Source organism: Erythrolamprus reginae, chromosome Z (genome assembly GCF_031021105.1).
Source record: "Erythrolamprus reginae isolate rEryReg1 chromosome Z, rEryReg1.hap1, whole genome shotgun sequence".
Taxonomy (NCBI): Eukaryota; Metazoa; Chordata; class Lepidosauria; order Squamata; family Dipsadidae; genus Erythrolamprus; species Erythrolamprus reginae.
The window spans coordinates 44,561,901-44,575,843 of NC_091963.1; the positions used below are offsets into that span (position 1 = coordinate 44,561,901).

Below are 13,943 nucleotides of genomic sequence, written 5' to 3' on the forward strand. Positions count from 1 at the left end.
TGAAATGACCACTGAAATATTTCTAATGCTATTTTCACTACTTAAATGTGCCCAGAAATACTTGAAATATGGTAACTGTAACCTGATAAATACACTATGTGTTGTTAGATTACAAAAGTATAATAACTAAAGAAAATTCCCCCTATCCTTAGGTACTAATTATTTTGAGAAATATATATCTGAATTGAAATATAGATTTAGAAGTCACTTGACTGTACTTTTGAGCAGCTTACAGTTTAAGAAAACACTACTGAGAAAATTTCTTACACATCCTGACAACCATAGTCTGTATCTCACCACCATTACTAAGTCCACTACTGATATTCTGGGAGAACTGCTATGATTGTAAAGAACTCCAGAACATCCTAGGGAAGCAGTCACATGGATCTCTTGGGGCATATAATTTAAGAGGCTGAATGCAGTGATAGGAAAAACACACTTTCTATGTCCTAATAGATTGCATCGTTTTAAAAAATGGACTGAAGCATGTTGTCAAATAAATAATGAAAAATATATATTATCCCCTGTGCTATCATGAAAATCTGGATAACGTTAAAGCTACATTTAATGACACTGCTTATTATCCAAAAAATTGAATGCATAACTTAATTATTTTCTTTCCAGGCACTTAAAGTGTTGCGGACATCAGAGTTCATGCCCTATGTAGTTTTTATTGCTGCTCCAGAACTTGAAACCCTGCGTGCAATGCACAAAGCTGTGGTTGATGCAGGAATTACAACCAAGCTTCTAACAGTAAGGAAAATTATCATTTTAAAAAAAATATGTGTAAATAAACTAATTTGTTTTTTCAGCATTATTAACATAATAATATCATATTATTATTATTATTATTATTATGTTAATATAACATATTATGTTAATATATTAACATATTAGCATTATTAAAACTGCACTTAATACAGTATAGGCGAATATTGGCAAACTTTTTTCGCATTGAGTGCCGAAACAGGAGCGCACAGGGGAGTACTGGAAATCAGAAGAGCAGTTCCTCAGCATGCATGCATGCATGCACTGGGAAGCTGAGCTTCCAGTTTCCAGCATATGCATGTGTGCCAGTCACCTGGTCTTCCTGTTTTTGGCCTGCATGCGTTTTTGGCCTGCATGCATGCGCCAGAACCCAGAAGAGCAATAAGCAATGGCTGCAGTAGTGGGTTCCTACGAGTACAGTTGATGTCATCACACCAGTAGCAAAAATTGAGCTGCATGCGCAGCTCCATGCCCGTGGTGTGTGCGCGTCCGAGTGAGATATTGTTTCCACGCAAGAAACAAAATCTTGCAAGGGAATGCTTGAGAGAGAGAGATTTTGGCAATTTTTTTGCTTCCGTGCGTGCCCAGAAGCAAAAATTCACTGAAATCTCTCATGCACAATCCCTCGTGAGATTTTGCTTCCTGAGCATGCACAGAAGCAAAATCTTGCTTGGACATGTGTACACGCACACCGGAGATGGGGAGCTGCATGTGCAGGGTACTGGTAGCGGGAGCAACAAAAATTGAGCTGCATGCTCAATTTTTATCTGAATGGCTGGTGTGCCTGGATAGATGGCTCTGCATACCACTTCTGGCACGAGTATCATAGGGTCGCCATTACAGATATAGGAAATCTTCAGATTCCTTTCCTTTTTTCTGCTTGGCCATTTGTAGTTCTTGGACTTTTACTAAACTTTCTAGGCATAGATTGTTGCAGATTTTTATTTCATTTTGTTATACCTGCCTCATTTGTTTTAGGCAGTCTAGTACAGTAGTTTGTTAATGTGAGGCAAATAATGTATTCGATGTCTCTCAATATATTTTAAAAATATATTATGGAACAAGAAGTTCTTTTAATTCAAATAACATTCCTAATTTAGTTTCTTAATTGAAAAGAGGGCTACACTTCTAGTTATTGTAAATATGTGTTGGTATCTGATTCTTAGGATATAACTCCTGCATTTAAATATACAGTCATACCTCATCTTACGAACCTAATTGGTTCCAGGGGGAGGTTCGTAAGACGAAAGGTTCGTAAGACGAAACATTGTTTCCCATAGGAAACAATGTAAAGTCAATTAATCCGTGCAACCAAAAAAAAAAACCCGCAAAAAAACCGCTGCCACCCGGCTGTCACCTTTTAGAACAGCCTGGGGGCTTCCCAGCACCCCCCCAACCCCGAATCCGGAAGTTCGGCAAAAGTTCAGGGTTCGGGGGGGGGGTGCTGGGAAGCCCCCCAGCCCGGCGGTCACCTTTTAAAACAGCCGCGCGACTTCCCAGCTGTCTCCGAACGCCGAACGCAGAAGTTCGGGTTTGGCGTTCAGCTTCGGGAGACAGCTAGGAAGCCGCGCAGCTGTTTTAAAAGGTCACAGCCGGGCTGGGGGGCTTCCCAGCACCCCCCGAACCCCAAACTTTTGCCGAACTTCCGGGTTCGGGGTTGGGGGGGTGCTGGGAAGCCCCCCAGCCCAGCTGTGACTTTTAAAACAGCCGCGTGGCTTCCCAGCTGTCTCCCGAAGCCGAACGCCAAACCCGAACTTCGGCGTTCGGAGACAGCTGGGAAGCCGCGCGGCTGTTTTAAAATGTGACCGCCAGGATGGGGGGCTTCCCAGCACCCCCCCGAACCCCGAACTTTTGCCGAACTTCCGGGTTCGGGGTTCGGGGGGTGCTGGGAAGCCCCCCAGCCCGGCTGTGACCTTTTAAAACAGCCGCGCGGCTTCCCAGCTGTCTCCCGAAGCCGAACGCCAAACCCGAACTTCCGCGTTCGGCGTTCGGAGAAAGCTGGGAAGCCGCGCGGCTGTTTTAAAAGGTCACCGCCGGGCTGGGGGGCTTCCTAGCAACCTCCCGAACCGAACCCGGGGTTCAGAAAAATTTTGCCTCTTCTTACGAACTTTTTTCGAGTTACGAACCGGCGTTCGGGAGGCTGCTGGGAAGCCCCGCCGCCCGGCTGTCACCTTTTAAAACAGCCGCGCGGCTTCCCAGCTGTCTCCCAAACGCCGGTTCGTAACTCGGAAAAAGTTCGTAAGAAGAGGCAAATTTTTTCTGAACCCCGGGTTCGTATCACGAGTTGTTCGTAAGACGAGGGGTTCGTATCTTGAGGTACCACTGTATAATGTTGTATTTATCCATTTAAAATTGTCAGGATAGAATATATTAAAATAATAGTTTGGATTCAGATTGTGTTAGAATACAGAAGTCAATGGAATTGGTAAAAGGCTGATAATTTCAAATCAAAACAAATCAGAATCAGATATAATTTTGAATATAATTAAATCTAAATTTAGCCTAACAAGTGTGTGTGTGAAGCTCTAAGAAAGAAAGTGAAAAATAATTTCATGTAAACTATCAGGCAAAATAGCCAGATAAATCAGTGTCACAGAAAATGGTCTCTAAGGCACCTTAATCCTCAGTTGATAGACCTTTATAAATAAATACTGTACCTGCATATTAAAATGGGCCAGGAAAATATTTACTGACAAGTCTGCTCATTTAAGTATGTGGTTAATAGGGTCCATACAGCTTGATCTAGCACAAAATGTGGCTACTTTGTTATTAATTACAATAATTTAATTTTTTTCTGATGAAGTCCAGTATTGTAATAAACTAATATTGAAACATTTTTATTTCAAAGTATGCAACTTATGTGCATGTTTAAAGAGTTTTGCATAACTATAAGAATCCCAAGAGTTGCAGTAATGTAATTAAGAACATCTGTTGTATCTAAATAGCTGTTTGCACTTTCTGATATCTGTTTCATGATATTTTTAGGAATTAATTTTAAATCCTTTTTTTCCTAAAAAAAAAAAACCAAAACCAACAACCCTGGTCTTACTGATCCCTAAAATATTTTTAATGCAGGCTCTCAATTTTAAATCTGACTCTAGTTGCTTGCTTTTTATAGTATTGTTTTGTTTTTAACATTTGTCAATATTTTAATAGGATACTGATTTGAAGAAAACTGTTGATGAGAGTGCACGGATCCAGAGAGCTTATAGTCACTACTTTGATCTGATTATTGTGAATGACAACCTAGACAAAGCTTTTGAGAAGTTGCAAACTGCTACAGAGAAATTGAGAATGGAATCACAGTGGGTCCCAATTAGCTGGGTATACTGACAGTTCTTTTAAAGCTGAAACATTATGTAATGTTGGTGGGAAGAAAACACTATACTAAGAAAATATTGTACAGTGGTGCCAGATACTTGGCAGGACTCAATATGTTTTTATTTTATGTATATTAAAATGATAGTATGTTAGTCAAATTTTTTATACAAAATGTTGAAGGGAAAGTGTACTTAATATGTAATTTATTTTAATTTTTCTAACTTTTTACAAATAACCTTTTTATTCATATCACATGAAGGAAATGCGTTGAAGCATTTTTATAAATGTTTTGATTTACTACTTTGCCTTTACCCATCTAAAGAACTTTCCAGTCATACATTTGATCTTACATTTTCACTGTGATAGGAGAAAAATACTTGAAAAGGTTTTTGTAAAACTGTTTTAAATCAAATGTTTCATCTGATTAGTTTTTATTCTTTAGATATAATCCTTATCTAACAAGCATATCTCATTGACATAAGCAGAACCTTTAATAAAGCAACCAGCATTGAGCCATGTTATTGAAGCATATTTGCTTAATGTTTATTCATGTTTTGCAGCTGTTTTGTCTTAGACAGATGTACTGTAGACTTTTATGTAGATTCCCTTTTTACATAAATGTAAAAGCAATATCTTGAACTTTCCCTAAGATACCCTTTTAAAAAGCCAACATTTCAACCCATTCAGTAAGTATTTTAAAACAAAGTCTCATATTGTAAATTAATTGTGTTTGAGGTAATGGTGAAGTAGCCTGAAAGAATCTCATGCTACAGAATCTTAATGAAGAGCTCAGCATGTAGAATGTATGTTCTTAGTTGTGGAAAACTCATAGCTTACAGGAACAAAATCTGCTTTTTTATTATGATCTCGCTCTGTATTTGTATACCGTTCTATGGTTACTGGCTTTTAGTTTATACTAGTGATTTTGTGTGCTATAAAACGTAATGTGGGGCTTTTGAGTTGATCCTTGCTTTATTCACCAAATAGTGTGTGAAACTAAAATTATTGTCAGATGCTAAAATTCAGTGTTATTTAGCAAATAATTTATTTTTGTTTCACACTCACGTTTTACAGTGTTAGCTAATAACTCTTCCCTTAGTTAGTTCATCATTTTAGGTTCATATTTACTGATTACATAAATACATTTCTGATACATATTCTATTGAGGGGGTGTAGATATGGATGGTTACTAAGAGGAAATAATCTTATGGTCATATTTTATATTATACCTGCTATTATAAATAGAGCCATCCACTGCTAACACACAAAGGGTCTGACGTGGTTATCATCTACCCATTTCATTTGTTTTGCTTATGAGTTTGAGCACTAGGATTACTTATTTTCAATACCAAAGTATCAAACACAAGATGCCAACTATGAAAAAATATTGGAAAAGGCCAAAACAGTACAAACTAGCTTTTAAGTATTTTGGCTTTTAAGATGCACAAGGAAACAGGGTTTCAATAATTTTTAGTTTATATAGAGAAATGTTGATACCAAAAAGGTATTGTAGATTTTAAAAAACCCTTTGTGGTATTTTTTTAAAGACTTAAGTATATTTTGTAAATGTTATGCAAATAGTTGCATATCTGTGTCTTAATTGCTATTGGTATTTAGACATTGGCTTATAACAATATGAAATATTGTACAGAAATTTATTTCTGTTGCATTAATTCTGTAGATAGGCTGATGTTAAGTATGTAAAAATATGTATACCTGAGTTGGGAAGGGGGCATTCCAGTACCCGAAATAATATTTTACTCTGTAATTTCAGTGTCATTATAGGATTATGAAGTTGGTTAAAGTATAAAAATGATTATACTTTTATTGAATATAATACTGTTTGAATGGAGATTGAGTGGAAGGCATGATTGAATCCTCAAGCCAAATAACTGCTTCTCATTCCTTTGTTTTCTAATATTACAACAGATGGCATTCCATTTGGTTTGTTGCTATTGCTCTGTGCTAGATGAGAGTTTGGGCTGCATTTTAAGTAGCCGTGATTAAAGTTCTGTTCAGATTCTACCTGAACAATTAAAAAATAATAATAAAATGTTCTAAAGCAGAATATTCAGTCTACTCCTGTCTTGTTTTGTTTTTAGCCATTGATTTGTATTATCCACTCTTGTTGGAAAGCAAAAGGGGTTTTTTTCCAAGTTGGTCTTAGTTTAAGTTAAGTTTAGCAAGTGATTAAAGGAATTTGATTTTGTATTAAGACCCAGACGCTCAGTGCTGTCAAAAGCAGGAAGAAGAAAAGTGAGTATCAGTATTTGCCTTAATGGCTTTCTAAAGAAATAATTAAAAGTAGGGAATTGGTCAAGAAACATTTTATATTTTCTCTGGGCAAGACTTTTTATGCTGGTACTCCTATATCATCTTGGGAGAACTGCTCATGTCACAGAATTCACTCTTGGCATTAATGTGGGAATTTAACCACAGGTCCTGAATGTAACAGGAAGAGTTAGTTCACTGCCATGCATATGAATTACTACATTCAATATTAAATGCACATCTACACTCAGTGGCAGAATATCACTGCACATGATATAGGTCATACACTGTTTTTGATGCATGGGTGTACTCCCAGCTACGAAGAAATGAAATTTTGACTATGGAGACCCATGAATTTATCCTCCCACTGAAGGCGGCAATGGAGAAATATGTAACAAGCAAAATGCTTCCAAGGACAGTGCCATCATGCTAACTTGATGTAAATGAAATGCAGAATGGATTGATTGGGAAGGTGTAAAGCAGAAATTAAGACACTTAATTTCTGCTTTATACCTTCCCAAGTTCTTGGCATCTTTATCTGCAATTGCACAGTTCCTTTCAATAATATGAATTGAACTAAATATTGCAAATTCCTATGGATAATAAATCCAGAATATACCAGAAATGTTTTACTACTTTTCTCAAAGGATAAAGTATACTTATCCTTCCTTCATTAATAGAGTAAATGAGAAATCATACAAGGGTGACTCTATGTGTAGTTCAGTATAAAAATGAAAAAAAGTATCTGTGCTTAACATGGGTACATAAAATGGGAAGGTAATATTGCTTGCTGATATTAGGGTATGTAATTATCTGTACCAAAGTAAGTATATATATTTTGAAATATATATATATCATGTATATAGGTATGCTGTGTACTAATAGGAAAAAACAATGGTTTATGCAAATGCCTATACTAGATGTTAACATGGATCGGTAAATACTATTCACTGTTCTGTTCTATAGTTTTACTAAAATTATGGAATGGAAAAAAAATCAATAAAAGTGCATGACAGTTATTAAACCTTATTTACCCATTAAGACAATCCATAATTGTATCTGTTGAAGCTTTTTAAAAAACAAATTCCATAAATTTATACAGTTTATACATTATGGTAATTTTAAAATTATATCTATTATACCTACAAGCTACAATAAGTCATGCTGAATCCATGAGTACTATAAAGTTCCTGGAATATATTATAGTTTATTTATTTTAAGCTTTTCATTTATCCTAAATTTATTATAAAGTGCAGAATATATGAATCCTGCTGAGTCAGACCTAAATCAAAGTTAATTTTAGTTTGTAATGTAAATGCTTGTTTTTTTTATGTAGCCAATAACTGAATATTCAAAGGGAAACTGCTACTTTTTAAAACTATTTTTGGCCTTCAAAATTTATAAATACTAATATACTAACCAATATAAGAACAGCAAGTGCCAGAAAGACAATTGTCATAATCAAGGAAAATTATAAAAAAAGAATGCAAGAGCAAGAGCTAAAGAAAGAGAATAATAGAAGCTGAGGGATGTTTTAAATCAGAGGTCCCCAGCCCTTGGGCTGCAGTCCACTACTGGGCCATGGCTCATTTAGAACAAAGCCAAGAAGAGGCAGGCAAGCACATGAGTTTGTATGCACAGCAGGCTTGCAACCATGCATGTGCAGTTCCATTTGTGTGAATGGCAAGCACATGTGGAACTATCTATTCTCCAATTGGCAAGATTGGAGACTGCTGTTTTAAATGACAATTCATGTTGGTGCTTCTGGAAAAACCCTGTATTTCTATTCAGCCTATTAATGTCACAGATAAGCAGTGTCTTTAAAATAATTATGTACAAAATATTTGAGTAATTTTAATATGGTGAAAAGTTTTTGAAAAAAGAAAATACTCAAAAATAACAGCAATAATTTAATTGCTAAGATAACAATAATCAATAATACATCAATAATAATATCTCAAGCTTGGAATTTCTAAAAATGATGAGGTATTGTTTTAGCAATTTGTGGAATCAGCAGTATATTTTTGAGAAAGATGCAGAATTTTGAATGCAAACTGTCTTGTTCGAATCTGTATATGAAACTGAAAAGATTAGAGCGAGGTACGTACTTTTGGAATAAAAGTGTAAAATGCAGAACTTTTTTGGGAATATTTGTCTGAAATACATTTATTTTCAATTCTTGAATAATTTATCTGCTCAGAATCAAATATAGTCTACATCAATTGCATAATTATTACCATTTTGCTTTGTCCTGTCTTGGTTCAATTAGCAGGAGTTCCCATAATAAACCTTGGAAACTTTCAGAGAAAACATTATCTCAAAAGCTGCTTTCATCATGTCATATTGAAATATTGTTGTTCATGATATAAATTGTTTTGAATTAGTTTTCCATTGAAATTCAATAATCTTTTCTCTACAATATTAAAACGGCAACATCCATGAGAAAAAAGCCTAAAACCTCAGGCAACAAACTAATGAGATTCCTAATTCCTATTATGTATGTTTCATTATATAGGTAGTCCTCAACTTACAACCACTCAACAACTGTTGAAAGTTACAATATCCACCCCCCCTATAAAAATGACTTATTACCTGGATTTGAAGTTCTGATGACACCCCCCCCCCCCCCGACAGTCAAATGATCACTTTGGATACTGAAAAATCATTTCATAAATATCATTTACTGTGTCCTGCAGTCATGTGACAGCAATTTACATTTTTTGCTGAGAACTGGTGTTTATTTATTTATTTATTTATTACTTAGATTTGTATGCCGCCCCTCTCCGAAGACTCGGGGCGGCTCACAACATGTAAAAAACAAATCATAAGCAATCAGATAAATTTAAAATATTTAAATATTTAAAAAACCCCATATGCTAACAGTCACACACACAGACATACCATGCATAAATTAAACGTGCCCAGGGGGAGATGTTTCAGTTCCCCCATGCCTGACGGCAAAGGTGGGTTTTAAGGAGTTTACGGAAGGCAGGAAGAGTAGGGGCAGTCCTAATCTCCGGGGGGAGTTGGTTCCAGAGGGCCGGGGCCGCCACAGAGAAGGCTCTTCCCCTGGGGCCCGCCAACCGACATTGTTTAGTTGACGGGACCCGGAGAAGGCCCACTCTGTGGGACCTAATCGGTCGCTGGGATTCGTGCGGCAGGAGGCGGTCTCGGAGATATTCTGGTCCGATGCCATGAAGGGCTTTAAAGGTCATAACCAACACTTTGAATTGTGACCGGAAATTGATCGGCAACCAATGCAGACTGCGGAGTGATGGTGAAACATGGGCATACCTAGGTAGGCCCATGACTGCTCTCGCAGCTGCATTTTGCACGATCTGAAGTTTCCGAACACTTTTCAAAGGTAGCCCCATGTAGAGAGCATTACAGTAGTCGAACCTCGAGGTGATGAGGGCATGAGTGACTGTGAGCAATGAGTCCCGGTCCAGATAGGGCCGCAACTGGTGCACCAGGCGAACCTGGGCAAACGCCCCCCTCGCCACAGCTGAAAGATGTTGTTCTAATGTGAGCTGTGGATCGAGGAGGACGCCCAAGTTGCGGACCCTCTCCGAGGGGGTCAATAATTCCCCCCCCAGGGTGATGGACGGACAGATGGGATTGTCCTTGGGAGGCAGAACCCACAGCCACTCCGTCTTATCCGGGTTGAGCTTGAGTCTGTTGACACCCATCCAGGCCCCAACAGCCTCCAGGCACCGGCACATCACTTCCACCGCTTCGTTGACTGGGCATGGGGTGGAGATGTAAAGCTGGGTATCATCCGCATATTGATGATACCTCACCCCATGTCCTTGGATGATCTCGCCCAGCGGTTTCATGTAGATGTTGAATAGCAGGGGGGAGAGGACCGACCCCTGAGGTACCCCACAAGGGAGAAACCTAGGAGTCGACCTCTGGCCCCCCACTAACACCGACTGCGACCGGCCAGAGAGGTAGGAAGAGAACCACTGAAGGACAGTGCCTCCCACTCCCAACCCCTCCAGCCGGTGCAGAAGGATACCATGGTCGATGGTATCGAAAGCCGCTGAGAGGTCAAGGAGCACCAGGACAGAGGATAAACCCCTGTCCCGGGCCCGCCAGAGATCATCCATCAACGCGACCAAAGCGGTTTCCGTGCTGTAACCGGCCCTGAAACCCGACTGCTGGGGACCTAGATAATCGGCTTCTTCCAAGGACCGCTGGAGCTGGAGTGCCACCACCTTCTCGACAACCTTCCCCATAAAGGGAAGGTTGGAGACTGGACGATAGTTGTTAAGTACGGCTGGGTCCAGGGAGGGCTTCTTGAGGAGGGGGCGCACAAGCGCTTCTTTATAGAGTGATGGAAAAACTCCCCTCCCCAAGGAAGCGTTGGTAATCTCCTGGGCCCAGCTCCGTGTCACCTCCCTGCTGGCCGAAACCAACCAGGAGGGACACGGATCCAGTAAACAGTTTATTTCTGGCTTCCAGAAAAAGCACCCACATAAGAACAATTAGTTTACTTAACAATCATTGTACAAAGGTCATAAAACTGAGCATGGACTAGTGATGATGCACTTAAAATCCATCATGACTAACAATAATAATTCCATATTTAATTATGGTGGTAAGTTGAGGCATACCTATATTTTAGATGGCTTATTTATGTTCATTCTTTCATTGTCCTTGCCTTATATGGGCTTGGCAGATCTGAATTGCTTTGAGGCTTCTTGCTGCTAAATGGAATATCCATTTTTAAGATCGAACATTTTCTTACTGATCAAGAACAATAGTTGAGAATCATATCTAGTTTTACAACAATTGACGTTAGTTGTGTTCCAATATGAGGGTAAGGGAAACATCTGATGAATGGTTCAGCTGCATACATGGTAGTTATACTTTTTTAAAAAAATATGTAATGTTAGCTAGAGAAAGATGTTTTAATTTGGAAACTATTAAAATATATCTTGGATGCACTGGCATACTATTTCTTCAAATGTGTATTCTATCGAGATCTACAGTGTTTTGTGAATTATTATATGGGGGCTATTTTGTGTTTCTAAGATTAGATGATAAAAAATCATTAGGTACATTCCAAAATAATGATGTGTTAGGCTTATGCAGTATAATTTTTATTGCTTCAGCTCTTAATATTTCTATTAAACAGTTGGTAAGTTTTTTTCAAATGTTCACTAATATTGACACACATAAGACAATAGAAGATTTAAATGGGACTTGACTGATAGGAAATTTTAATGTGTTTCCATGCTGTAAATCAGAAGAAAATTGCCACATAGATCAGATTAGAAAGTTCTGAAAAGGGATCATTAGAAACTGATAAAATTTCATATGACAAATGTGTGTTATTCAGTTAAACAATGTTTTTTAATCCCTAATGTTTCCCCATTTAAATTGTGTATCATTGTTGAAATGTATAAAACACTGAAATCCTGAAAACTCTTAAAAGTTATTTTTGTATATAAGAAATAAAATTTAATATTTGAAAATTCAAAGTGGTCTCTTATGAATTGCATTCTTACTGTATAGAACAGGCATCAGAAAAGGAAGCTGGAAAGAGGCAATACAGTAGGCCTTCCTTGCAATAGATGATATAATTTTATATTGATATAGAAAAAACTTATCAATATGAAAGTATAACAAGTCATATTTTTGTACTGCATGTGCCTAATTAAAACATTGAAGAAAACTCGGCATTCCAAGAATACCTTATACAGTAATACCTCATCTTACGAACTTAATTGGTTCCGGGATGAGGTTCGTAAGGTGAAAAGTTCGTAAGATGAAACAATGTTTCCCATAGGAATCAATGGAAAAGCCAATAATGCGTGCAAGCCCATTAGGAAAATCCAAAACATTAAGGCTTTTTTTAAAAAAGCGGGGGGGGGGGGCAGACTAAGCTGAGGCAAACGGAGTGGGGGGAGGGACAGCGAGAGGTGGCAAGAGGTGACAGTCCCAACGAAACAAGGCGAAAAGAGCCTCTCGAGCTCCATGAGTCTTTCCCTCCTGTTTTTGCTCACCTGTCCTGCTCATTTTCCCCACTCCTTTCTCCTCTTGAGCTCCATGGGTCCCTCCCGTTTTTGCCCACCCTGTCCTGCTCATTTTCCCCACTCCTTTCTCCTCTTGAGCTCCATGGGTCCCTCCAGTTTTTGCCCACCCCGTCCTGCTCATTTTCCCCACTCCTTTCTCCTCTTGAGCTCCATGGGTCCCTCCCGTTTTTGCCCACCCTGTCCTGCTCATTTTCCCCACTCCTTTCTCCTCTTAAGCTCCATGAGTCCCTCCCATTTTTGCTCACCCTGTCCTGCTCATTTTCCCCACTTTCTCCTCTTGAACTCCATGCGTCCCTCCCGTTTTTGCCCACCTCGTTCTGCTCATTTTCCCCACACCTTTCTCCTCTTGAGCTCCATGCTCGGGTTCGTAAGGTGAAAATAGTTCGGAATAAGAGGCAAAAAAATCTTAAACACTGAAAGTTCATATGAAGAGGGGTTCGTAAGATGAGGTATCACTGTAATAGCATTTAATAAGTACTGTTAATATAATATCCAAAATCTGTTAACTTCCATTGGTTTGAGTCCATATGGCTTTGCTAACAGAAGTGAATGCCATATGGCTTTGCTAACAGAAGTGAATGGAACTGAATGGTTTTTTTTTAAAAAAAGCTTTATTTATTCAAATTTTCAAAATTAAAAGAGAAATAAAGAGGAATTAAATGGGTTATTTATATACATGAATATCCAAAAAGTTAAACATTACATTTCGCCCCTCAACATCCCCTCCCTTATCTAAAATAAGCAGCTGTGAGGCCTGCAATTTTCGTACACTTTATACCAATCATGTAAATAGAAATGTCTTTATAACAACAAAGATTAAAAATATGACTCCTAAAATGGATGTTGCTGTTCCTAGGTTCTCTGCCACACCATAAAGAAAAACACTGGAAACTTTTTATATACTTCGTGATATTTGGCTCTAATCTAAATAATGGTTTCTAAGGAAAGCCCAACATTTTAGATAATGCTTTAAATTTATTCCTGTGCTGTTGTTCAGGGTTTTTTTTAACGTTAATTGCTTAAAAGGCTCTTTCAGTTATTGTTTCATGATGGTCTTTGCTCAGTTTTGAATACACTCTGTTGCCACATAATGATGTTCAATTAGAATATATTATAGTTCAGGAGTTCCCAAACCCTGATCCATGGACCAGCACTAGACCATGGGATGCAGGCAGCATGCAAAACCATCTCCCTCCAGTTCATGGAAAAACCTCCCACCATAGAACAGGTTCCTGAAGCCCAAAAGGTTGTGGCTGCTTTTCTACTTTATAAGGAAAATAAGATTAGTCCTGAAGCACAATAACTAGTACTGTACAAGGAAATCCTCACTGGCAAAATACTTCACCACTGCTAAATGGACCTTGCTATTTTGTATACATTGAAAGCAATGCAACTGTGTCACAATCTAAAACTAGAGCCATTCTCTTGAAATCCTGGCCTCTTTAAACCTTCCACTCAGGTGTGAGTGGAGGTAGGGGTAGTAAAAAAAAGCAAGCAATTTATGCAGGCAATCTCTCCTTCCCTGTTGCCAATATGATCATG

The 13,943-nt window shown here is 38.2% G+C and overlaps 1 protein-coding gene across 10 annotated transcripts in view; it reads left to right on the forward strand.

Annotated features, from left to right (window-relative positions):
- The window catches only part of PALS2 (protein associated with LIN7 2, MAGUK p55 family member), a 68,875-nt gene extending 62,718 nt beyond the window's left edge, over positions 1-6,157 (forward strand). For all 10 annotated transcript variants that reach the window (XM_070729057.1, XM_070729058.1, XM_070729055.1 and 7 more), the window contains 2 exons: positions 625-753; positions 3,925-6,157. In XM_070729057.1, coding sequence (XP_070585158.1) covers positions 625-753; positions 3,925-4,101 — 306 coding nt within the window. In that variant the 3' untranslated portion in view covers positions 4,102-6,157. The remainder of the gene's footprint in view (positions 1-624; positions 754-3,924) is intronic.
- Positions 6,158-13,943: the final 7,786 nt, after the last annotated feature.